This window comes from Eurosta solidaginis, chromosome 3, assembly GCF_040869045.1.
Source record: "Eurosta solidaginis isolate ZX-2024a chromosome 3, ASM4086904v1, whole genome shotgun sequence".
NCBI classification, from domain to species: Eukaryota; Metazoa; Arthropoda; class Insecta; order Diptera; family Tephritidae; genus Eurosta; species Eurosta solidaginis.
In genome coordinates, this window is record NC_090321.1 from 129,284,127 (window position 1) to 129,311,095 (window position 26,969).

At 38.0% G+C, this 26,969-nt stretch overlaps 1 protein-coding gene across 9 annotated transcripts in view; it reads right to left on the reverse strand.

Moving 5' to 3' along the window:
- Positions 1-26,969, reverse strand: part of LOC137244275 (synaptic vesicle 2-related protein) — a 2,198,928-nt gene that overhangs the window by 791,392 nt on the left and 1,380,567 nt on the right. For all 9 annotated transcript variants that reach the window (XR_010950874.1, XM_067773028.1, XM_067773020.1 and 6 more), the window contains one exon: positions 13,820-13,891. Coding sequence is in view for 8 of the 9 variants with exons in the window: in XM_067773028.1 (XP_067629129.1) it covers positions 13,820-13,891 (72 nt within the window). In the remaining variant the exon portion in view is untranslated. The remainder of the gene's footprint in view (positions 1-13,819; positions 13,892-26,969) is intronic.

The following is a 26,969-nucleotide window of genomic DNA, read 5'->3' on the forward strand; positions in this document are numbered from 1 at the left end:
TTGTTCGTAGTTTTGCGTATAATTTTTAATTCCGCAATGTCCACCTGAAATGGGGTCGTTATGATATATTTTCAATAGTTTTAGTTTTGTGTCCTCGTCTGTTACTGTCTTCACTGGATCTGTTAAGATAATTTGTAATGATTTTAAAATTTTATTTCCAATATTTTTGAAATTTGTAATAGTGTAATGTTCGAACAAAATATCGTTTTTAGGCCATTCAATCTGCTTAATTTTGCGTTTGCCGGCTTCTGATTCAAGCCTCGAAAGTAATTTCTCTAAAGTCAATATTTCGTTAACAAGCTCAAAACTAAGTATCTCGAGATTTTTATGTTTTATATGCGCAAAAATTCTCAAATTTGTTGGTTTATTATTTTTATCGTAAGTAATTTGAGATCTTAATCGTGGAATCTTTTTTGAAAAATTAAATGAGAATTTGTCGTAGTTTACATGTCTATAAGTTGTTTTTCGTCGTTTATGTCTATTTTCCTAGGAGGTTTATTGTCGTTTTGCTGTTTTGTCATTGATCTTGTCTGTACTGCTAAAATGTGTTCGTTCGATTCCTTAATCTCATCGATTGTAATGCGCGATAGTGCATCAGCACCAACGTTTGATTTACCCTTAATATATACAATAGTGAAACTATATTCAGATAGTTTTAACCTTATTCTCGAAAGTTTTGAAGAGGGGTCTTTCATGTTGAATAGGTATACTAGAGGTCTATGATCTGACTTTACAATAAAATGGGTGCCATAGATGTATGGTTGAAATTGCTTGATTGCGAAATAAATAGCTAAGAGTTCCAACTCTATAATTGGTTTTTTCTGCTCTGCTTTATTAAATGCTTTAGAAGCGAAACAAATTGGTAAATCACTGCCTTGCTGTTCTTGACTTAAAATAGCTCCACATCCAGGTGCGGAAGCGTCAACGGTAATAATGAATTGTTTAGTAAATTCTGGATTTTAGAGTGGTGAAAGTAATGCTGCTTTCAAAGATAAAAATGCTCTTTCGCACTCACCATCCCATACAAATTCAACTCTTCTTCTGCTTAATCGATTTAAAGGCGCTGCCAGAGATGCAAAATTGGATATAAACCTTCTGTAATAGTTTGCGAACGCGATGAATCGTCGTACCGCGTCTTTATCAGTTGGTTTTGTATACTTTTTAGTAGCGTTTGTTTTGGAGTCTGTTACGTGGCTGACTGTTTGGGTGCTGAGGAGCGGCGGCAAGCAGTTATGCTTGCGGGCCCAGGCTAGCTCGTCGTTGTGGGCGGGGTATTGCACCACCGATCTCACCCGCAACCACATGAACAAAATACGGGGTTCATACCTGCATGATGAGAAAAAGAAGGGAAAGCTGAACAAGATAGAAACATACGTGAGGGGCACAGTTAAGAGGAGGAAAATATGAAGGCCTGTCCTGTCAGGTGGAGTCTACCCTCCCTCTGGAGTGCAACTTGCACCGCACCGTGGGCACTGTGCTGACTCCTACTTCCTTACAGTGCCCCCAAACCTGACTTTGTCTGTCTCCTGTCAATCAGTCATTTTCCCTAAACACTCACCTTCACCTAACCTTTCCGCGCACAAGCGCAGCACCAACACCAAACTTAAAATTTTAGCCCTGCATTATGAAAAGATCTAAAATTTTTCATCCAAACATAATTCTTATAATTTATTTACAAAATTTTTGGTTTACAAATTACCGACAAACTCCCTGCTACTGGTTCAGTAATTCAAAAAAAAAACCTTAATCTCCGAGTTTAATATAAAATACTTTGCCAAGGATTCCAAAAATTTACTAGAAGTAACAATAAAAAAAATTGTTAAAACTTAATGCTAATTTTTATTACTAATGTATAGTAAGAATTCATGAGAGTGCAAGAGGAAGTATATACATTTCAAATTCAATTAAAAAAAAAATACCTACAACTAATAGAAAAAGTGTCTGAACTCAAATGAAAAAACAAATTAAAATTTGTGGGGCCGCCCTAATGTAATATTATTAATAGGAGCTAATTCCAAATCCTAGAGATACGAATTCAAACAAAATAAAATAAGAGGGTGAACAAAAAAAATAAATCAAGTACCCTAATCCCTGACCTACCGCAACCGCTCAAGTAAACATAAGATCAAATATGTACAACGCAAAAGTAGGTCATCCAATCATCAGCAAAAGAATTTATATGTTTATAAAAACAAAAGGTATGTATGTAAATGCAAATGTACGTTTGTGACGTTTTTCCTGCATGTACATATGTTCGTTGCAATCTGTTTTTATTTTTTTCCTGATTTGCTAATTCCTGTTCTATTTTTGCAAGAGCATGTACATACACTCAAATATGTGTATTAGCAAAAATATTGTGCTCAATTTTCACTCACCCGTATACTCGTACTCCAATGGCGCCGGTGCAGTTGAGTGGATGTGCTGAATTCGCTGAAATAGCAAGAGTCAAAAACATACATATATACCTATGACCACACTCAAAATAGCCACCCTCAAACACTCAACCAAGAGCACTCGCTAGTATCAAATCTACCAGCGTGATGATTAAATGCGAAAGTAAAAAAAAAAAATTTATGTTCGACAAAAAAAATGTCTTTAGTGCTGAAGGCACAAAATCATGTGTAATCTCGGGGTGTGATGTTGCGATTAATGTTGCCAATAATAATAAAAGTAAGTACAGGAAAAAAAATAACAAAAAAAATATGGCAGGAAAAAAATTCAAAGTTCGAAGATTTTGAGTTGATACTACCATAGGTAGTAGAAACCATGTGCCAAAAAAATTGTGTATATGGTAGAAGATAATGATATGAAAATATCTACAAAAATTAAACGTCAAACCGAAAAGAAAAAGTAAAAAAGGAGAAAATGAAGAAACGAAAAGAAAAAATGATGGAGGCAAAAGTGGCACCATTTACTTATAAAATATGTGTGTGAACGTGAAACTCCGAATTTTATATTTGAACAAAAAGATGCTTAGCGCCGGAAATAGAATGCCCTCCTTTTTCCGGTTTCTATGAACTAGTTATGCCCCTCGTGACAATATTCAGATAATGCAGGTAATAGTTTGCAAAAAATATATGAAGGCAATAGTATTCATCCGCTATACAGCCGGAACGCTCTTCCCTCCGCTGGTGTTTGTTGTTATTTATGTTGCCAAAGTACTGAACTAGCTCCAAAATGATTAAAGGTTGCTGCCAACTTTGTTGTGGTTGTTGCTGCCGTGTTTCTTCACAATTGTCGTTGCAGATTGGGTCGATCCGAGTTGTGTGTTCCTAAATGATTTTTGTTGTATGTGGTGCCGTGGCTGTTGTTGTTGCTGCTCAACGCCGCCGGTAAAAATGCTGTCGGTTCTGCCAATTTTATTGTGTTTTTGCAGATGTTGTTGTGGTGTGCGCAGGCAAAACACTTAACATAATGTAGTGCTTGTGGATGCGTGGCAATTCTTGTCGCCAATTTACAAACGTTGTTGTAGTGTTGTTGGGCGGTATGTCGCCATGTAGAAAATAAATACCGGTTGTGGTTGGTGTTGCCGCCAATATAGCAAAAATGGTGTAGTTGTTGTTGAGCGTTATGCCGCCAATATAAAACCGTTGTTGTAGAGCGGTACGTCGCCAATATAAAACAGATGCTGTTGTGGTTGTTGCGGCCGTATATTGCCGATAAAAACGGTGCTGTAGTGGTTGTTGTTGTGGTGTGCGCCACGAAATTAAAACGTAGTGTAGTGCGTGGTAGTTGTTGTTGCCGTGCGGTATGCTAAAATTGACGTGCCCAGGGGTGCTTTCCAAAAGTGGCCTGGTAATATACAAAAAACGTTATTCTTCAAGAATTCCTAGTGTGGAAAACTGGTGATGTTGAATATATATCTTTGTCTGCATTATTAATATACACACTGGCACACATATGTCTGTATGTGGGCGTGTATACATGCATGCAAGTTTGCTCTTGGCTTGCTTGGGAAATTAGCTATATAGAAGCCAGCTTCCCAGTGGACATGCCAAGTTGGAGGAAGACAAAAAAAAAACCAAGGGCAGTGAAAACCATCAGACTTACCTGGTTTTAGCAGTGGCGATAGCTTTTGTGGTGTAATTTATTTTTGCTGCAACGGTCAGGATCGGGAGCTAGCTGGCAAACCAGATTCGCCTGGTTCTAGCGGTCGCGAGACACTTTTCGCCGCGCACTACACAATTAAAAAGAAGCTACTTGGATATAAAACTTAGTAATCAGGCTATTATTTCGTTTTGAGGCGCGCACTAAAAACTTGGATTATTTAAAGATTTTAACAATTTTTTTTTTTTTTTTTTGTTAACCACGTTCCCTTACACTCACTGGCACTGATAAAATAATACTTTGGCCCTTTGCCTAACGTTTTGCCCTTTTATAGCCACCGCCGTGGTAAGGAACGTTACCCAGAAACGGAAAATTTTTACCATTACATGCCAAGCTTTCTTTTCGGCTTTCCCGTATTTTCCATCTATACATTCATGCACTCATACATTCATACGCTCACCGCTCCACAAACCGAACACCTACACAGATACATTTGGTTCGTGCCTTGACCGCTCGCACTAATGCCTTCACACGCTTGTAGCCTTGCACACATACACATCCACATACATAGTCCAGACCAAAACAAACACATAAGTGCATGGCATTCATCAATGTTGCTAAGTTGTTAGCAGCATGGTGAAATTTTACTTATTATAACAGCATGATTCCAAGCGCAACATCTTATTTCCGCTGCAACATTGTGTTCACTATAGGTACAATGTTGCCAATGTTAATGTTATTATGTTAATATCATGTTTGTGGCAACATTGCGGCTAAGGCACGGACCTGGACACAAAATACCTAAACATATAGTTACATATACACGCTGCCACTCATTCCAGCCAGCATGGAGACAGGCTGTCGCTACAAGTCGTCTGGCAACAAACCTTTTGCTGAACCTAAAACTGTGACCTAAAAATGTAACTTCTGGTCGTAAAAAGTTGCATTTATTTGGGTTAAGCTTGAGATTGAAAGACCTACAAATACTGAAAACTTTTGAAAGATTTTTAATATGGTGTGTTTCACTATAACCTATGACGATAATATCGTCGACGTACAAAAGTGCGACATTGGGTGGTATACCCGAAAAAGCTTTGTCATCATTCGTGAGAATGAATTTGGCGCTATATTTAAAGCGAATGGAGCACTTTCCATCTAAATGCACCTCGGTCAGTGCTGAAAGAAGTAATGTCCCGTGAGTCAGGATGCAAGGGGATTTGATGAAATCCCGAAAAAAGATCTCATGTCGAAAAATACTTTGCCCTACCGAGATTGTCTAAAATATCGTCAACCCTAGCTAGTGGAAATTTATCAGCAATTAGTTTTTTGTTTACTGCGCTAAAATCTACGCACATACGATAAGCTTTTTGACCATTTGTATCCTTCTTTAGGACTACAATCAAAGGACTATTGTAATTGGAGTGACTGGGTTCAATCAAATCGTTGTCTAACAGTTTATTTACTTGGCGGTTTATTTCTTCGCGTTGAGAGTATGGCAATCGATAGTTTTTAACATATACCGGCTCGTTGTCTGTCAATCTTAATTTTTGCTCGTAGAAGTGGTTTAAAGTCATTTTGTCCGTGTTAAAAGCGAAAATGTCGGCATAATCTATGCAAAGTCAATTAATTCACTTGGAGCATGTTGAGTTATTTGATTTTTTAAAATTTAAATAAGTTTTTTCGTAGGTTTGTCTTCTGTTTCTGTCTTGTTAATTGTGTAAACATTATAATTTGAAAGTTTTTCTGTCCGAATACTGTTTCTTTTTACATACTTGACATCATCCGTGGTGTTTATGACTTTAATTATTGGGTTACTGGAATTAAAAATGCACCTAGCTGTGAAAACACCTTTTTCAGTTTCCTGCGATTCCACGAAAAGTGGCTCAGGTGAATCTCCTAAATCAAAAAGTCTGAATATTTCACATCTGGGAGGAATAATAAAACTGTCGCTTTCTGTTCCGTGCAGGATTGGTATCGCGACTATTTCTTTCATAATTAATGATGCATTTGTTAATTTTCAGGAAATCTTTACCCAGTATGCCATCGGATGGAATATTAAAGTCTTCATTCACTACATGTAAAGTATGTTTAAGAGAAAAGTTTGAAAAATTTAGATTTGCTCTAATTTTACCTAAAGAAGAAACTGAATTAGAAGTAACACCGGTAATGTTAATAATGTCCTTTGTATTTAAAGAAATATTACTGTCTATGCATGATATTTTTATTAAAGAAAGGTCGGCTTGAGTGTCTACTAAGAAGGAACAAAATTTTTGTGACTCGTTAAGTTGTAGTTCTATGAAATCTGAGTAATTTAAATTTAAACAATAGATGCCTATTGGTGAGGGAAGTACGCTTACTCGCTTAGTTCGGTCTCCCTCAGTGTTCGCTCCTGAGGGGCACTCGCGTTTAAAGTGCGTACGTTTGCATTTCTACCTCTACCGTTTGACGATCTTGAATTGTTACCTCTATTGTTACTATTATTTGAATTAGAATTTGTATTTGAACGCGTATTACTATTGTTATTACTTTGGTATCTATTTCTGTTATCATATCGATATCTCTGATAATTGTTACCGTTACGGTTGCTGTTGAATGCAAATGAACTATTATTCTATAACCAGTATAGCTGCAATTTGGGTAAAAGCCACGGTAACTACCACGTGAATTTCTGAATGTATTGTTGCCACGCGATTGAAAAGCTAAAACCTGACACTCTGTTACCTCGTTGTTTTGTTCTGCAATTAGTTTCGCTACTACGTCTTTCGGATCAGTAAATGCCTTTGAGGCTAAAATGGTTTTGACTAAATTGGATTTTGCGTTTAAACGACACACGTTAACAGTTTGTTCGACTGCGATTTCGTGAGCTTTCGCTTGAGTGATCCCTTCAATAATAAGAGACCGCTCAAGTGAGTCAGCTAAATCTTCAACTTTTTTGGCAATATCTGTATAATTTTTATTATTAACGTGCAACGCTGCAATTTTCCCTGCTACAACTTTCGAGTTGTCTAGTTTGATCCTACTACGTAGAGCTACTTTTATTTCATTGAATGAAGTTACTTGTCTTGGTATTGCTTCACGGGCCTTACCCTCTAGTTTTTGATTTTAAAAATGCTATAAAGGTATTAGTTAGATCTTCAGTAGCGAACTGTTCAAGTAATTCAATTTTGTCTATAAAAGTTTCAAGTGCTAGAGGATCACCGCTGTAGTTTTCTCTAATAGAATTAGCGCATGTGTTAATGAAAGTTTTCTTTTCCTCAAATGTTGCCATGATTTGATCGTTAAGCTCTGAAGCTGAATTAGAATAAGGTGAGGCAAAGTTTGTACTAATTGGATCGTTAAGATCTGGGTTTACGTTAGAAGAAGGGTTAACTAAGTTTGTACTATTTGAGTTGTTAAGATCTGATTTTAAATTAGAAGAAGTTGAAGTTGATTTTGCACTATTTGAATCGCTATTATTTGAAGCTAAATTAGAAGTTAAATTATTACTGGAAGGATCTTCTAAGCCTGGAAAGTCTGATGACAAAGATAATCTATTTTCCTGGTTTGTGACTTCTTCGGTCGAATATGAAGTTAAATTTTCTTAGCTTGAGGCTGAATTATTGGAATCGGATTCTGAATCTGAAGTTCTTTGCACTTGCTTACCATTTCTAAGGTACATATGTAGTTACCAGAATAGCAAAAAGAATTCAGTTCAAATTGCTATGAAATTAATGAAGTACTTATTTGAATGTCTGAATTTATGTTTATAGCTGAAATGTTGAGGAAAAAGAGAAAAAAAAATGTTTGTAAGAGGGAACTGATTTACAGGTGAATAGTCGCTAAAGAAATATTTAACAATTTATTAGAAGAATTAATTGAAACTGCAGTATACTTGTATGAAAAATCTGTAAGAAGTAATAAAATGGCTCAAAAGTATGTAAGTATAAATTGGTAAAAATCTCAAAATTTGGTAATCACGGACGCACCAAATCTCAATTGGTTTTTCACGGAACCACCGCTTATATCAAAAAAAAAAATTTTAATTGGTTTTTAACGGAACCACCGCATATATATAAAATCCAAAATTTACACGTCACAAACTGCTTATCTAGTTCAACAGTGTTATATGGTGAAAATTTATATTATGTTGGAAAATGGGCATTTATATAAACAATTTTTTTTTTGAAGTAAGTAAAAATTTGAAAAATGGAAAATCCGAAATTTGAAATTTTAAATAGAAGGTCTGTGAAATGAATTGCAAATTTGAAAAATAGAAGCTTGAAAAATTTGAAGAAATTGTAAATTTGTGAAATGAATTTAACCTTGGAAGAAAGAAAAATTTAGATGTAAATCTGAAAATGTTGGACCTTATAAAATGCTCCGAAAATTAAAAAAAAAAAAATTGTTGGAAATTGAAGTAGTTAAATTTAGAACGCACCACCTTGCCGTTTTAGTAAATAATCCAAAATCTATATATATATTGTAATGCACCGCATTTAATAAGAAGATTTTTCTTTTTTCTATACACACGTATATGGGTTATATAAAAAACCGTAGGCAAAAATGTATCAATACATATATGTACATATGGGGTATTGCATCCCATTTCGACCAATTTTGAATCCGACCCCTGTAGAATTGGCTGAAAGTTTTTCTTCTTTTTCTAGCTTACGAAAGACGTTTTTCAGAATTTTTTAAAATTTTTTCATCCAACTCAAAACAAGTTATGAATTTAAAAAAAACACCGTTTTTGTTTTCAAAATGCTATAACTTTTTCAAAAATTGACCGCTTGGGACCTTTTTTTTTTTAATATGTCTTTAAATGTACTTTTCGGAAAAAATACAAAAAAAATTTTAATTTTTGCAATTTTTCAGTTTTTCGAGATTTTTCGAATTCCGCCAGTTTTTTTTTTTCTCATAAAAAACTTCAATCAATTCTGCAATCGTCCCCACTAATCCCGGAGTGGGCCGATAATTATTTTTTTTTTGATTTAATTGAAAAAAAAACTTTAAAAATTTTGTTGTATTTTTTCCGAAAAGTACATTTAAAAACATATAAAAACAAGATTAAAAACGGTCAATTTTTGAAAAAGTTATAGCATTTTGAAAAAAACACCGTTCAAAATTGGTCGGAATGGGATGGAATACCCCATATATATACTTGTTTCGCTGCTTCAACTGCTGCCTCGCTGCTGGTGGTGCTGCTGCCTATTTCAGCTATTGCTGCTGCTGCTGCGCTGGCAGACTTAAGTTGCTGTTGGTTTACGCTGGTGGTGGTAAAAAAATGGTGTTGTATTTGGTGGCGTGATATTTCGCGTTCCGTTATGTGAGTAGGTGGAGGAATATGACGAATGTTATGCCGCTATTAAATATGGTTGGTGGTACAGTTTTGCCCTTACTTAGGCGAATTAAGTATTTTATAATTATCTTTTGCAAAAAAAAAATTCTTTCTCTTTCCGCTATTATTAGTTTGTATTACCTCTGTTTGTTTTATTTGGTTTTATTGTTTCGAAAATTTTGTTTTATTTTTGGATCGATTAAAATTGTTTTATATTATGGTTTTACTCTTTTGTTAAATTTTGTACTTTTTTATCATTAAAAAATTTTGTTTCTAATTGATTTATTTCTGCCGTACTTAAATTTCGTACTTAAGTTTTGTAAAATTTCCGATTATATCCATAGGATTTAGGTTTTTGTATTATAGACTCATTTCTCTTCTATTATTTCTGTTAAATTTAGTTTTTGGTATTATGATTGTAAAATTTTCTATAAGTTCCGTGGCAGTTAGATTTTTATATTGTAGATTGGTTTCTCTTTTATTATTTCTGTTAAATTTAGTGTTTTATATTATAATTGTAGAATTTTTTATTATCTCCGTAGCATTAAAGTTTTTATATTATAGATTGATTAACTTTGTTTTATTTAATTTCACTGCACCACCACTTTTTCTCCACTCTACTCACCGCTGCTGCCAAAATTGAAATGAAAGAGGCTCCAGCCTCACGGTCGCCATGTTACGTACTTTCGGTTACCTGCTTCTTGTTCGTGCGAACGCCATTTGGCGTTACCTTCTTCTCCACATCCAATGTCTCGGACGGCATCATGATTGGTCTCCTTATTAGATCAGTTTAAGTGGCGGTCTTTTCCACCAGAGTCCCATTATTTTATTTAAGAAAAAGATTATGATTTTTAGTTTCACTTTTTAAAGAAAATTACTTTTTATTTCACAGTAATTGAAACCACGATTGCTATATCAAAATGCTGGAAAACTAATGAGTATGTATCTAGTCTTATGTCAGTGACGTGGGCCGCAGTTGTATTTGACATGCGCGTTGCCACCTGCACGCGCCTGTCAAATACAACTTAAGGCCCAAACACATAGAATACCATTGCTCTAATGCTTATGTTCCTTATAATGCTTAATAGAGAATTCATAGCTTTTTAGTCGCTCGACCCACCGTGCCAATTGACCTTCGGGATTACGGAACTGCAGAAGCCATTTCAACGCTGCGTGATCTGTTCTGATGCGGACTCGTTGCCCGTAGAGGTACTTGTGAAAATGTTTAATGCACTCTACCTATGCCAATAGCTCTCTTCGTGTAACTCAATAGTGCCTCTCTGGTTTTCCAATTGAACGGCTGTAATAGGCAACTACCTTCTCCCGTTCATTGACCAGTTGGGACAAGGTCCCTCCATAAGTATATTGCATCTGTAAAAGTTGCTTCTGGGATCGGATATGCCAACATTGGGGCAGTACACAAACACTCTTTCAATGTTGCTCCATCTTCCATTTAAATCTTTATTATTCCTTGTGATACCTCTGCAGGCTATGGGCTACGCTGTAAAGCTTGGTACAAATCGGCTGTAATATGTGCAGAGCCCAATAAAACTTCTTAGATCATACAGGTTCAGTGGTCTTGGCCAATTCTCTACAGTTTCTATATTTTCGTTAGCATTGCAGATGTCCTCCGTCGGTACTTTATGGCACGAACAACTTATTTCCTTTTGGACTTAGCTTCAGAGCAGCACCAGCTCTTCTTTGGAAAACATCCTCCAAGTTCTTAAGATGCTCTTCAAAATCCTTTCCCAATACGATGATGTCGTCTAGGTACACCAAGCATGTTTTCCAATGTAGTCCTTTGAGTACCTGATCCATAAGTCTTTCAAAAGTAGCTGGTGCATTACATAGTCCAAAGGACATTCATGTAAACCAACCTTCGCCTCCACTTGCCACTAGCCACTTTTCAAGTCCAGTATGGAAAACCATTTCGTACCAGATAACGATTCCAGAGTGTCGTCAATTCTTGGAGATGGGTAGATATATTTTTAGTGACGTCGTTCACAAATTCTCTAGTGTCAATTTGATGTTTCACAACGTTGGTGTGGCCTGGTTTGGAACCATCCTTGTCAAATATGTTTGCGTATTTAGGAGCAGTTTTTTTGCCTTGCTACGATAGTCTTCCTCTAGCCCTTCCGTCCATGTCGTGATGTCATTTCGAAGATCAATCATGCTATTTGAAACGTTTTCCTCGGGCTGTTAACAGCTAATAACTACTTCAGCCTCTTGGCATCTTGCCAATATAGCTCCTTTGGTCAGTGTGAGTGGTGACTTCAACTCGTTGAGTTCTCTTAGTAGAATACGTCCACCTTGTTTAGTCGTAGCCAGGATTTGTCCTACAAGTATATTCGTCTTCATTGTTTTGCTGCTTCGAAAACCCACAATTTGTTCGTCCCACAATTTGCATCAACTTTTGCTCAGATTTATGCCTCCGATTTTAGTGGTAATTGCTGATTATCCTCCACCAGCACCGCTGTAGCCTTTCTCGTAGCCGAAATTAAGTGGCAAATCCATCTTCTTATATCGCATCGTCTTGCTTTGCATGTCGATCTTGATGCCTTGGTCCAATTATGATTTCATCAAAAATCTCTGCGACTATAAAATTGTGTAGTACAGTGATGCTCCCGATTGCGAACATGCTACTTCTCCGATTACCTGGGTGTCCTCTCCAGTGGCTGTACGCCACTCCAAATAATGCTCTTATCCCTTTGTTGACCAAATCAGATCGAATGATGGAATGAGAAGCATCGGCATCTACAATCAGTAAAAGTTCCTTTCCATCCGATAGTAGGTTTGCTCGACCTTCCTCCAATTTGCGAGACAGAGATTATGGGGTATTCAATTTCGGCATCCAGCTGTCGCCGCATGCGGCTGAGTCGCTTTAGTTTAACGTTTGAGTTGGCTTGGAGATTTTATCGTCTTCTTTAGCTCGTTTACGACCACCCACATGTACGTTTCAATTGTAACTCCTGGATTCGATCTTTCAAACCATCCATCTCGGCCTCACTTTTATCTTGCCATTCACTAAAAGCCTCCAGCTGCGAACAAACCTTTTTTTTATGAGAAATGATATTTTGTATTTCGAGTGATGCCATGTATGTTTTCTGTTCATCCAATTGATATTCCATATATGTCTTTTGGTCTTCTAGTTGAAATGACATTTGCGTGGACACTTCTGAAATACGTGCCTCCTGTGATGTTAGTTGGGATGCCATGTATTTATTCTGTTCTTCCAGCTGTGTTCCCATCTTGGATGTTTTGCGTGCCTCTTGCGATTCCAGTTGAGATGCCATTGTCGATATTTGTGCAGTTATTGCAGCCAATATCATGTTCAAGTCTGTGTTCGTTACTGTCTGCGGTGTTTCGTTTTTCTCTTAAATTTTTGTTGTTGTGTCTTCCCCATCAGGATGAAAGACATTCTTCCACATTAATCCCTTCTGACTCCATTACCTCTCGGAGGCGTGCTTGAGTTTCGGATTTATTGCCGGTCTGATTCAATCAAATATTCTATATAGCAATATCAAATATTCTATATAGCAATATCTTCTTTATTTTCAACTCTACTGAAGTAGTAGTAGTGACTGACTGTTCCTCAGCTTGCGCTGCTTTCATACTCTCTGTTGCCTCGCTCGCATATTTTTTCAAGGGTCTCAAACTTCTCGAAAAGCTCTTTATTTATTTCTCCCTTACGTACGTGGTATTAACTTTGACTTCGAATTATATGCGCGTGTATGTGTGAGTAATAATATCTGCTCTTAGGTGATGATTATATGTGTGTATGTGAAGTAATCTCTTCGCTCATAGCTCCCCTGCTTGCATATATGTGTGGCTGATTGCTTTGATGTTTACATCAGTGGTCATCAAAATTGGAACTATGGCTGTGTTAGTATGAATAAAATCAATATGCTTGTAGTGGTTTAGTAGTCGACAGAAAAGCGGTGAGATATGACTTATACACGCATGTTTGCTAACACTCAAAAATTATTTGCAAAACGTCTGTTTGTAAACGCGCAATGAGCAATAGCCTTCTCTGATGTTGCTACTCTGCTTGTTCAGCAAATACTAAATGAAAGATGTGTGTGAAGTAATCGCAAATAATTATTCCACTAGCTGACGACCACTGGTTTACATGCACATATATGTGGGGGCTTACTTTGCTGTTGTTGTGCATTTATTTAATAAAGCACAGTGACGCATCGAAATTGCTAACTTGCCACAACAAGTTTATAGATATAAATGTAATCAACCTTTGGCCAAAGCTTCACGGCATTGCTATACTACAGAAAAACAAAAAAAAAGTTCCGTTATCGCACATAAACTCAAACAAAAAATACAATAGCTTGTATTCCAAGACTCAGAAAACACGCCCAAACACCGAGACGTACTTCTTTCATTAACATAACAAATGTATAAATGAGCAGGATATTCATAAGGTATGCATGCATATTTACTTACCTGTTTTAAAACATGAAACGCTTTTTCGCAGTTTCCATTTAAGGTATGATATTTTGCAGATTCTGTAAGCCACTAAAAAGTAAAAAAAGGAACGTGATGTAAAGATCTTTGATAATAACTTCTTAGGAAAGATGTATCTGACATTCGAGTTTCTAAAAGTTGTAGGTTCAGGCGTTCAATGTACTGTAAAAGAGAATTGCTTTCTAACGCTACTCATCAGCGTTTCAATTCAATTGCTTGTTTTCACTTATTACAGTATACAGTGACTAACACCACTTTCTTTAAACTATTAAATGAAAGATTCGAAGTACTAGGCCCATGTATCACTTTTAATATGTCGTGAAAAAAAAAGACTAAAAATTTCCATAGACATAAAGGATGTATTTAGAGCCCCGTTCAATGTATATTTCGTCAAACAAATTTACAGGAAAAAAACCATAAGCGAAAACTATACAAATTATTGCCAGGGACCAAAATAGTTATTCCTTTTGTAACAAAAGTCCTTCAGAAAAAATATTGGTATGGCCTGGAAGGTTCAATGTGGTCATATCTATTAAAGCGTTCCCGACATAGTCCAGCTTGTAGCTTAATGGTACTTGTTACCGGAACATACCGGCTATTTATCCGGTAAAGGACCATCCACATCGATAACACTCTGAAACCTTCGGGGAGCTTCTTTATCGCCACAACAACAACAACAGTTGGTTATGGTTTTCTAGTTTCTAGTGCTAGAAGCAAAAAAGTTAAAGTGTTCCTACAGGTTTAAAATTCAGATATATACTAGAATGGATTGGAAAAAAATTCGATTTAAATTTTATTTTCGGACTTATAAAATAAATATCCCGATTTTATTATTAGTGATTTTGGGCCAGAGTATAGTTTTATTAGGGAACTGATTCTACACAGAAATTAGTACGGAAAAACAACAACATCATAAATGACATTTACAAGCAGAGAAACATATCTTTAAAATTTAAGAAACAACTTACTTGCACTGCGGCTACAGCGCCAAGATTGTATGGACTACCCAAGATCCATAAAGAACAAACTCCACTTAGACCGATTTCAACTTCTGCAGGTGTACCATGCTACAAATTCAAAACACATTGGACAGACCTTAAAAAACATAATATGTACTACTCTCAATGTCAAAAATTCCCTCCAACTAAAACACAACTTCCAAGAAGTTAACATAGCGGAATATGAAATTCTAATATCGTTTGATGTAGTTTCCCTCTTCACAAACATTCCCATACTATTAGCCATTCGAACAATAATGAGAAAATGGGAAAAACTAAAAGAAAACACTACGTTATCAAATAAACAGTTTCAAACTTGCCTCGAATTCTGCTTGAGGGACAACAATTATTTTACATACGATGGCAAATTCTACCAACAAGTATACGGAATGCCTATGGGAAACCCCCTATCACCTACAGTAGTAGATATAGTGCTAGACAAAATACTTGACGACAGCATCACCGAGCTCAAATCCAAGGACATATATATCATATACATAAATAAGTATGCAGACGATATATTTGCAATAATTAAAACAAAGGACGTGGAAGAAATTTTAAAAACTTTTAACGCACAACACCCAAAAATCCAATTCACGGTAGAAAAAGAGAAAGAAAATAAATTGGCCTTCCTAGATATGGAAATAATAAAATCGGATAAAAAGATGAAAACGAATTGGTATGCAAAAGCTGTAGCATCGTCGCGAATAATTGACTATCATTCTAATCAACCATGGATACAAAAAAGAAACACGGCAATCAACTTTATAAAGAAAGTACCCGACTTAAGTGATCAGGAGTTCATAACTGAAAATAACCGAAAAATTAAAAATATTTTATAAAAAAATGCGTACCCTAATAAATTAATAGACACTTGGCTGGCAACAATAAAAACGATCAGCACCAACTATGTAACCAACAATGCAAATTTGAATAATGAAAACAATAAGAGACTATATACAAGTGTAACATACATTCCAGGACTAACGGACAACAAATCAATGGAAAATTTTATGCGAAACAACAACATAGCATTAGCACTTAAACCAAACCAAACACTAAGTAAAATATTTACACAAACAAAAGGCAAAATTAACAAGGAACAACAACACGATGTAGTATACGAAATAAAATGCAACGGAAAGGAAGGAGAAGTGTGCGAAAAATTTTATATTGGTACAACGAAGAGTTCATTGGGCATCCGAATTAGTGAGCACAAATCAGATGCGAAAAATATGAAAACGACTACTGCTATTGCTGAGCACCTAACCAGCAAACGCCATACAGCGGACTTCGATAATGTTAAGATTTTAGATATAGAGAGGAGAGAGAGGACGCGACTAACACTCGAAAGGTTACGCATACAACAAAAAATAGAGAAGAGGGTAAACTTCAAAGAAGACGTAAATAATATAAACGGCGCATACACAACTGCCATCAAATGCAATGGACGAGGCAATGGACGCTTCCCTAGGCAGTCGGTTCTATGTACCGGAGCGACTCGGGATTTTTCCCGACCAAGGACTGTCATTTCAGTGTGACCCCATTTAATTTGTTTCGTCCCTCCCACAAATTGTCATCCTCCCAGCAGCTCCTTGCAGCAGGACTGCCACATATTCTCTTACTCCGGGAAGGTATCGAACCCAATCCGGGTCCGTCTCCTGACCCCGGTCATGAGAAATGGTTTTGCTGTATTTGCCAGAAAAGAATCTTTTTAGGACGGTCATACTCTGTTCAGTGTGTCTCGTGCAAGGGATGGTTGCATCGGACAGGTTGTTCTGGGCTTGATCCCAAAACCCGACGTCCACGCAACTTTTATAAATCTTTTGTGGCTCCTTGCTGCTCACGCCCAAGGGCGTCCCGTAGTCTACGCCTAAGCGTATCCCCACTACCTTCCAGCAGCTTCGCTGCTCAGCAAGCCACAACAAATACCCGCTGCTGCTCGCGCCCCACGGCGCCAACAACTCAAACAGCTGATACCACTCATAACTACTACCTTCGTAGTAGAGCTGGTTGCAATGCTGAGCATCAGCCCCTGCCCCCGTCTTCTTCTCCCCCCCTCTTTTCTGGCAGCAATCGTGCAGGTCAGGGAAACAGACTCTTAGTCCCTGCCTCCGTTTGCACCGTCTGCCAGCACAGAATATATAGGTTTGCGACATCCGCGCAATGCAGCTCCTGCCTTGGGTGGTGCCACTTTCCTAGATGTTCTGGTCTCCGCGACGGCAACCCCCCGACGGGTTTCATCGCGCCATGTTGCCAGGTCGCAAACCCAAATCATCCGGGTACCCCAATGCTTGCCCAAGGGCGCCCAGTCCCAAGGCCACAATAGCAATTGCGTCCTGGCCTTCCACAACCTAGGCGTAGTCACCCCTCATTTACCCCTAGAGTGGCGGCGTCACCCCTCATGCACTTCAGAATTCTGCAGTTCAACTGTAATGGACTAACTGGGAAGATTACGGAGATAGTCGATTTCATGAAGCGGCACAACATCCGTATTGCTGCGATTCAAGAGACTAAACTCACAGCAAGATCTGCATTGCAGACCACTCTGTGCAATATCATATATTTGATCCTGGCATCGACCGCAGTGACAATGTCTTAGAACGTCAAGGCCTATCTGTCCGGTCAGGCGATGCAAATCTAGAAATCATCAACATCTACATCCCTCCTGTCACCTGTTGCCCCAGTGGATACCGCCCTAATATCGAGGCCTTACTCACTGGCAGCAATCGCATTATCTTAGGCGATTTTAATGCCCATCACGACCTATGGCATTCAAACTTGCGGGCGGACAGTAGGGGTGAGATGTTGGCGGATCAAATAGACGAAAAGACGTTCTGCACAATAAACGGAGACGCCCCCACACGTATGGTAGGAAGCTGTCATAGCTCGCCAGATATCTCAATCGTGAGCGCAGAACTCGTAAACTGCGTCAACTGGCAGCCGATGGTAACATTGGCATCCGACCACCTGCCCATACTTATTTCGTTCGAGCGTACCGCCGACTTCATCGTCACCGAAAAACGCACTTTCATAAACTTCAAAAAAGGAAAGTGGGAAGAATATAAATCTGCAACAGACAGCAGCTTTGCTGCCCTCCCTATCCCGACTGATGCCCGCCAAGGGGAGCGTGCCTTCCGTAAGGTCATTGAATCCGCTTCGGCACATTTCATTCCCGCCGGGAGAATTCCCGAAATCCGGCCCCACTTCCCGGCGGAGGCCGCGAGCTTAGCGAGGGAACGCGACCTTATAAGACAGCTTGATCCAGGCGACCCCCAAATAAGGGATATAAACCAACGCATCAGATTGCTTGTGGACGAACACAAGCGGGCGAAATGGGAAGAGCACCTAAGAGGTTGTAACCTCTCTACCGGTGTAGGTAAACTTTGGTCCATCGTAAAGTCCCTATCGAATCCGACTAAGCACAAAGACAAAGTTTCCATCGCCTTTGGCGATAAGGTGCTGTCGGATGCGAAAAAATGCGCGAGCGCTTTCTGCCGACAATATATAATGCATCCTACGGTCGACAAAGATAGACGGAGAGCCAATAGACACGCACATAAACACAAACTCAGCGCGTCACCAATTACCATCACCGCTAGAGAGGTTGAGGATGCCATTGGTCGCGCTAAACCATCCAAAGCAGTGGGCCCAGACGGCATAGCCATGCCGATGCTTAAAAACCTAGGGAAAGAGGGTTTCAAATATTTAGCGCATGTCTTGAACCTGTCTCTTTCCACCTTTGTCATACCCGAGAAATGGAAAATGACCAAGGTGGTCCCGCTACTAAAGCCTGGAAAACCAGCTAACGTAGGTGAGTCATATCGTCCGATATCTCTCCTATCGCCAGTGGCAAAGACGCTTGAAGCCATTTTGCTCCCTTATTTCCAAGCACATTTGCAGCTAGCCCCTCATCAGCATGGCTTCAGAAAACTCCATAGCACTACCTCCGCGCTAAATGTCATTAGCACCCAGATAAATTGCGGTTTGAATCAATATCCCCACCATAGAACAGTACTCGTAGCGTTAGACCTATCAAAAGCTTTTGATACGGTCAACCATGGCTCGTTACTGCAAGACCTGGAAGGGTCCACCCTTCCCCCATGTCTTAAAAGGTGGACCGCAAATTATCTGGGTGGTCGGCAGGCATCGGTGCAATTCAGAAACGAAACATCAAAACAAAGGAGAATTAAACAAGGGGTGCCACAGGGTGGTGTTCTATCCCCGCTTTTGTTTAATTTCTACATATCTAAGCTACCTTCACCACCGGAAGGAGTCACAATCGTTTCCTACGCCGATGACTGCACAATAATGGCCACAGGCCCAGGCCCAAAGATCGATGAGCTATGCAATAAAATAAACGGCTATCTCCCTGATCTCTCCAGTTTTTTCGCCTCGCGAAACCTGGCATTGTCACCGACTAAATCTTCCGCGACCTTATTTACAACATGGTCGCCCCAAATGTCGACCATATTGAACATCCACGTCGATGGCACTACGCTACCGACTGTCCTACACCCCAAAATCTTGGGTGTGACGTTTGATCAGGATTTACATTTTGGTGCGCACGCAACCGCAATTGTTCCAAGAATTCAGAGCCGTAATAAAATCCTCAAATCCCTTGCTGGCAGTACCTGGGGAAAAGATAAAGAAACGCTCTTGACCACATACAAAGCAATTAGCCAGCCGATTACGTGCTACGCGTCACCCATATGGTCGCCAAGCCTAAAAACCACCCACTGGAAGAAACTACAGGCCTGCCAAAATACTGCTCTCAGAATCGCCACGGGCTGTCTTCTTATGTCCCCAGAACACCATCTGCATAACAAGGCGAGAATACTCCCCATCAGGGAGAGAAATGAGATGCTGACCAAACAGTTTCTGTTGAATACCCAGAAACCTGGGCATCCCAACAGACATCTGATTGACGAACCAGCACCGCCTAGGGGCCTAAGGAGTCATCTCCGTAAGCATTTTGAGGAAATACGGCACCTGAGAACCCAGCCGTATGAAGCGGAAAAACACAACCAGGTCCTTGGTGAACTCCATAGACAGGCGTCGGACCTTTATGTCGGGAATTGCCCGGTGAATCCAGTACTTGAAGAAAAATATCCAGAACTCGCAGAAGAGGAACGCATACTCCCCAGGGAAACGCGTGTCACTCTTGCTCAACTTCGTTCTGGATACTGTAACAGGTTAAACTCTTACCTATCCAGAATCAACCCCGACATACAAAATGTATGCCCTGCTTGCAATGTGTTCCCACATGACACCAACCATCTCTTTAATTGTAATGTGGAACCAACGCCTCTAACACCCCTTTCCTTATGGTCCACCCCTGTTGAAACGGCAAGTTTCCTTGGACTCCCGTTAGAGGATATTGATGACAATTTGTGATCGGTCGCGGCTATTAGGTGGGGCGAGCATTGCTACAACAACAACAACAACAACGAGGCAATGGACGCAGTCGAAAATTTTAATTGTGCTAGTTTGTATATGTATGTATGTTGTTGAATGAACGTTTTTGTTAATAAATGTTACATGTAAAAAGGAAACATTTTATGTTAAAGGTAAAGGTTTTATGTTAAATGCTACGTCTAAAGACAAAATTGCAGTTCAAATGTTATTGTATTATGTTAAATTTAAATGAACTCTTGGAAAATATTTTATTGCTTGATGTTAGTTATTAATAACTTTTTAATGTTTGTTTTTTTGTTTTATGTTTTATTAGAATAAACCAGACTCCCTGATGAAGATGTTATAAAAAACATCGAAACGCGTAGGAGAATAAGAAAAAACAAAAGTGTTTGTCTTTTTATTTATCGGCCGAAAAGCTCCTTTTGGAAAAATTTATAAAAACTATACTCTGGCCCAAAAGCACTAATAATAAAATAATCGGAGAGCTAAACCGAAGCACCTGTAGAACATATAACTAATAAAATTAAGCACTTTTTCAAACATATGAAATTTAAGTACGATGAGACCACGAACTATATCATCAAGCAATACAATAAAAACCACAAAAAACTTACGAAGCAACGACAAAGACTAAAATTTTTACTCCGATGTAAAGATTTCGGAATTATGCCTGCACACTTAAAGGGTAAGACAAACAAAATTGTTAATGGGTTTAAATTGGATAAGACAAGGAAAGAAATGGAGAAAATACAAAAACAATTTATATGGAAAATTTTAAATCTAGAAATAAAGGAAGCAAACATTCAAATAAAAATTGTAAGTACAGACATTTGGCACATTAGAGAGGGCCTCAAAAAGAGATTAGAAAAAGAAGATTTTAGTTCGGTATTGGCGAACCAAAAAAACTCATAGAAAAAATATCCACCAGCACAGAGGAACAGCTCAGTTCAAAATTACAAAATCATGCTAAGAAAATTTTGAAATTTTCGGCTTACGAATAAATGAGGACTGGCTGGTAAACAAAACCAACATAATAGTACCCCCAGAGAGCCGTTGGTTATTGTCAATGGGGAAAAAATTTGCACTGCCAGTTTCTAGGAAAACGTTTTCACCCATACACCTGATCGCTGATATTGAACAAGGCATTCAAAGGATTGAAGATGAGAGACAAAAAGACGTACTGAGATCACTGTGGCAACGAAAAAAAAATACCTACAAGAAAAAACTCCATAACACTCCGAAAGATAAACTTATATTGAAGGTTTTTGAGGACACTAAGAACTTCATGAAAAAACATAAAGACAATATAATAATTACAACCGCAGACAAAGGACACAAAACAGTATTAATGTACAAGGTAGACTATAACAAAAAAATGGAACAACTACTAAGCGACAAAAACACATACAAAACAATAAGAACTGATCCTACACAACAATTAGTACGGAAAAACAACAACATCATAAATGACATTTACAAACAGAGAAACATATCTTTAAAATTTAAGAAGCAACTTACTTGCACTGCGGCTACAACGCCAAGATTGTATGGACTACCCAAGATCCATAAAGAACAAACTCCACTTAGACCGATTTCATCTTCTGTAGGTGTACCATGCTACAAACTTTCAAAACACATTGGACAGACCTTAAAAACATAATATGTAGTACCCTCAATTTCAAAAATTTCCTCCAACTAAAACACAACCTCCAAGAAGTTAACATAGCGGAAGATGAAACTATAGTATCGTTTGATGTAGTTTCCCTCTTCACAAACATTCCCATACTATTAGCCATTCGAACAATAATGAGAAAATGGGAAAAACTAAACTACTTTATCAAATAAACAGTTTCAAACTTCTGCTTGAGGGACAACAATTATTTTACATACCATGGCAAATTCTACCAACAAGTATACGGAATGCCTATGGGAAACCCCGTATCACCTACAGTAGCAGATATAGTGCTAGACAAAATACTTGACGACAGCATCACCGAAATCCAGGGACATATATATCAAATAGATAAATAAGTATGTAGGCGATATATTTGCAATAATTTAAACAAAGGACGTGAAAGAAATTTTAAAAACTTTTAACGCACAACACCCAAAAATCCAATTCACGGTAGAAAAAGAGAAAGAAAATAAATTGGCCTTCCTAGATATGGAAATAATAAAATCGGATAAAAAGTTGAAAACGAATTGGTATGCAAAAGCTGTAGCATCGTCGCGAATAATTAACTATCATTCTAATCAACCATGAACACAAAAAAGAAATACGGCAATCAACTTTATAAAGAAAGTACACGACTTAAGTGATCAGGAGTTCATAACTGAAAATAACCGAAAAATTAAAAATATTTTATACAAAAATGCGTACCCTAATAAATTAATAGACACATGGCTGGCAACAACAAAAACAATCAGCACTAACAATGTAACCAACAATGCAAATTTGAATAATGAAAAGAATAAGAGACTATATACAGGTGTAACATACATACCAGGACTAACGGACAACAAATCAATGGAAAATTTTATGCGAAACAACAACATAACATTAGCACATAAACCAAACCAAACACTAAATAAAATATTTACACAAACAAAAGACAAAATTAGCAAGGAACAACAACACGATGTAGAATATGAAATAAAATGCAACGGAAAGGAAGGAGGAGTGTGCGAAAAAGTTTATATTGGTACAATGAAAAGATCATTGGGCATCCGAATTAGTGAGCACAAATCAGATGCGCAAAATATGAAATAGACTACTGCTATTTCTGAGCACCTAACCAGCAAACGCCATACAGCGGACTTCGATAATGTTAAGATTTTAGATATAGAGAGGAGAGAGAGGACGCGACTAACACTCGAAGGGTTACGCATACAACAAAAAATAGAGAAGACGGTAAACTTCAAAGAAGACGTAAATAATATAAACGGCGCATACACAACTGCCGTCAAATGCAATGACGCAGTCGAAAATTTTAATTGTGCTAGTTTGTATATGTATGTATGTTGTTGAATGAACGTTTTTTTAATAAATGTTACATGTAAAAAGGAAACATTTTATGTTAAAGGTAAACGTTTTATGTTAAATGTTACGTCTAAAGACAAAATTGCAGTTCAAGTGTGGTTGTATTATATTAAATTTAAGTGAACTCTTGGAAAATATGTTATTGCTTGATGTTAGTTATTAATAACTTTCTAATGTTTGTTTTTTCGTTTTATGTTTTATTAGAATAAACCAGACTCCCTGATGAAGATGTTATAAAAAACATCGAAACGCGTAGGAGAATAAGAATCAACAAAAGTGTTTGTCTTTTTATTTATCGGCCGAAAAGCTCCTTTTGGAAAAATAAATATCCGGATTATATTTTTTGTGTGGATTTTTTAAAAAAGGATGCATGATTCGTCATGAAAATGCTATGGGTATCCCCAGAATCCCATACACTTTCACCAAGGAATAGTTTTTATCCGGACTTTTTCGAGTCGAGTAAAAAAACCTATTAAAATGGGTCACTGATTATAACTAATAGTTATATTATAGTTTTGTCACTATCTTTCGTAACGATCCTTATTTTCTTAGTTTTATGTAAAAAACTAATTTTGAGTCAAAGGAAAATAAAAATAATAATTTTATTGTGGCTTTTTTAATAAATATAATAATTATACCTCGGTGCTACTTTTTTAAATTTTCTTATAAAACGGTGATTCTGCTGATTCTCGAAAAACGTAGGGAATTATTTCGAGCCTCAAAGGTGTATCTCAAATAATCTGTCTCGTCGACAAGCATCGGTACAATTCAGGTACGCAACATCTAAACCCAGAAGAATTAGGCAAGGGGTACCACAGGGTAGTGTCCTATCCTCGATTCTGTTTAACTTCTATATATCGAAGCCCCTGACTGCACGAAAATGGCTACAGGTCCCGGGCTCCCATCGATAAGATAGGTAATAAAATTAACTACTATCTCCTTTTTTTCGCTTCGCGAACCATGACATTGTCACCAACCAAATCATCGGCGGCTTTATTTATAACAGGGATGCGCCAAATGTCGACAATATTGAACATCCACGTCGAAGGCGTCATGCTACCGTCTGTCTAACATCCAAAAATCCTGGGTGTAGCCATAATAAAATCATCAAATCTCTTGCCGGCATTATTTGGGGTAAAGATAAGGAAATACTCATTACCACTTACAAAGCAGATTGCATGCTACGCGTCCCCCATATGGTCGCCAAGCCAAAAGACTACTCACTGGAAGAAGCTACAGGCCTGCCAAAATAATGCCCTCAGAGCCGCCACGGGTTGTCTTCTTATGCCCCCAGAACACCATTTACAAAATGAGGCGAGAATGCTCCCCATCAGGGAGAGAAATGAGATGCTAACCAAACAGTTCCTGTTGAATACCCAGAAACCTGGGTATCCCAACCGACATCTGATTGATGAGCCAACACCGTCGAGGGGCTTACAGAGTCATCTCCGAAAGCATTTTGAGGAAACACGGCACCTGAGAACATAGTCGCATGAAGCCAAAAACACAAGCAGGTCCTCAGTGCACTCCACAAACAGGCATCGGACTTGTATGCCAGGAATGGCCCGGTGAATTCAGTGCTCAAAGAACAATACCCAAAACTTACAAAAGAGGAGCACACACTCCCCAGGGAAACTCGAGTCACTCTAGCTCAACTTCGATCTGGATACTGTACTGGATACCTATCCAGAATCAACCCCGACATGCATGTCCTGCTTGTAACGTGTCCCCACATGACACCAACCATCTCTTCAATTGTATTGTCGAACCACCGCCACTAACACTCCTCTAATTATGGTCCACCGCTGTTGAAACAGCAAGTTTCCTTGGACTTCCGTTAGAAGATGCTGATGATAATTTGTGATCGGTCGCACCTATTGGATGGGGCGAAGCACTGCTACAACAACAACATCATCAGTTAACAGCCTCGTATGCCTATGCAAAGTACTCGTTTTTTGGATAGTGCAAAAAAGAACCTCTTTGCTTTCTAAAACTATGTTGTTTTTTTAGCAGCTATTTATCATGGGACGATTTTTCAAGACTGTATTATCGAAGAATTACAAGTTACGCGGTGGTGACTCCCTATTTGCCTGGAGTGTCCGCATGGTTAAAACCCGACAGGAGCTGCATGCTAAGTATTTCGTTGAAATTTTGAATTTAAAGATCAGATATACTGCAACCTTACCCCTGTGCTTCCAAGAGTTTTTTGCGTTGCCATACATCACCTTAAAAGTCTTTAAAAAAAACGTTACAGTATTAGCTTAATATAACAAAGAACCTCTATAAAGACCTGTTACACTTTCAGTTAGCCTAATATCTAGTCTAGGGCTGTGAACTCTATCCGGATTTTTCAACTATACGTATAAACCGCATATTCGAATAACCATATAGCTTGGCAAAAAATCCGGCTATCCGGATTCACAAATGGGAAATCCCATAGTCGTAACCATACCCATATCCGTAACCATCTCCAATGTGATCGATTAATGGTGCCTTAACCTAAAAATCGTGAAAATTTCATAAAAATAGAGGAAACGCAAAAAATTACAAACATATTCCACAAAAAATAAGTCTCTTAGTCATAACGTATCCAAACCAATGAATAAAATCCACAAAACGTTATTAAATTCACCAACTCAAATATTTTTAGGTTATGGATTTGGCGAAAAACCAAAAACCAATTGGTTGGCTATGGTATGGTTATGGCGTTAGCGTTATGGTATGGCACCATTAATCGATTACATTGATTTCCACAAGGTCGGTTCGATCAGCTGTTTTATCTGGTTATGGTTTTATGGTTATAATTCACCATTAATTGGCCCTTTACCCCCCATCTCAGATCTCATCAAATACCAACATAATAATTTCTAATACCAAACGTTTTTCCACATTCTTTTTCAATATCAAGCTTATCGTATCGTAAAGGCAATTCAACACCGACAGTAATATTATTTCATTCTCATAAGCGCTGCCCATGGCATAGAAAAATAAATCCACATTACTCTTATAGATGCAGGTTAAGCCATCCAACATAATAATTTCCCTATTGGAACGATGTGTTTTATTGAAAATATTCTTTCCGAACGCTTTTTGTTCTTTCACAGTTGGAAGGATGTTTTTGTCATAGTACTTTGCCAAAATGCGATTGCCATCATTGTCTATGAAGCTCACGCCTTTGATGACATTCAATGTCGGCTCCTGGACCTCTATGTCAGAAATTGCCTTGCGAACCCCCTTCTTAAAGTTAAATAACCCGAACTCGCAGAGAAGGAAAGCAGAAGGAGAGTCACACTAGCTCAACTTCAATCTGGATACCTGTTACATGTTAAACTCTTACTTATCAGAATCAACCCCGACATATAACTTGAAGGAATATTGAAGCCATTTTGTAGTGAAGTTCGAACACAAAATCTTGAAAAAAAAATTTGTTTGGAGGAGGCTAAAGTGGTACACTCAGGCATATGTTTGTTTTCTTTTATAAATTTATTTTTACATGTTCACAAAAAGTGAATTTCAATTATTGCAATAATAAACATTTCACTCGGCGGCCACCGCGGTGTGATGGTAGAGTGCTTCGCCTACCACACCGAATGCCCTGGGTTCATACCCGGGCAAAGCAACATCAAAATTTTAGAAATAAGGTTTTTCAATTAGAAGAAAACTTTTCTAAGCG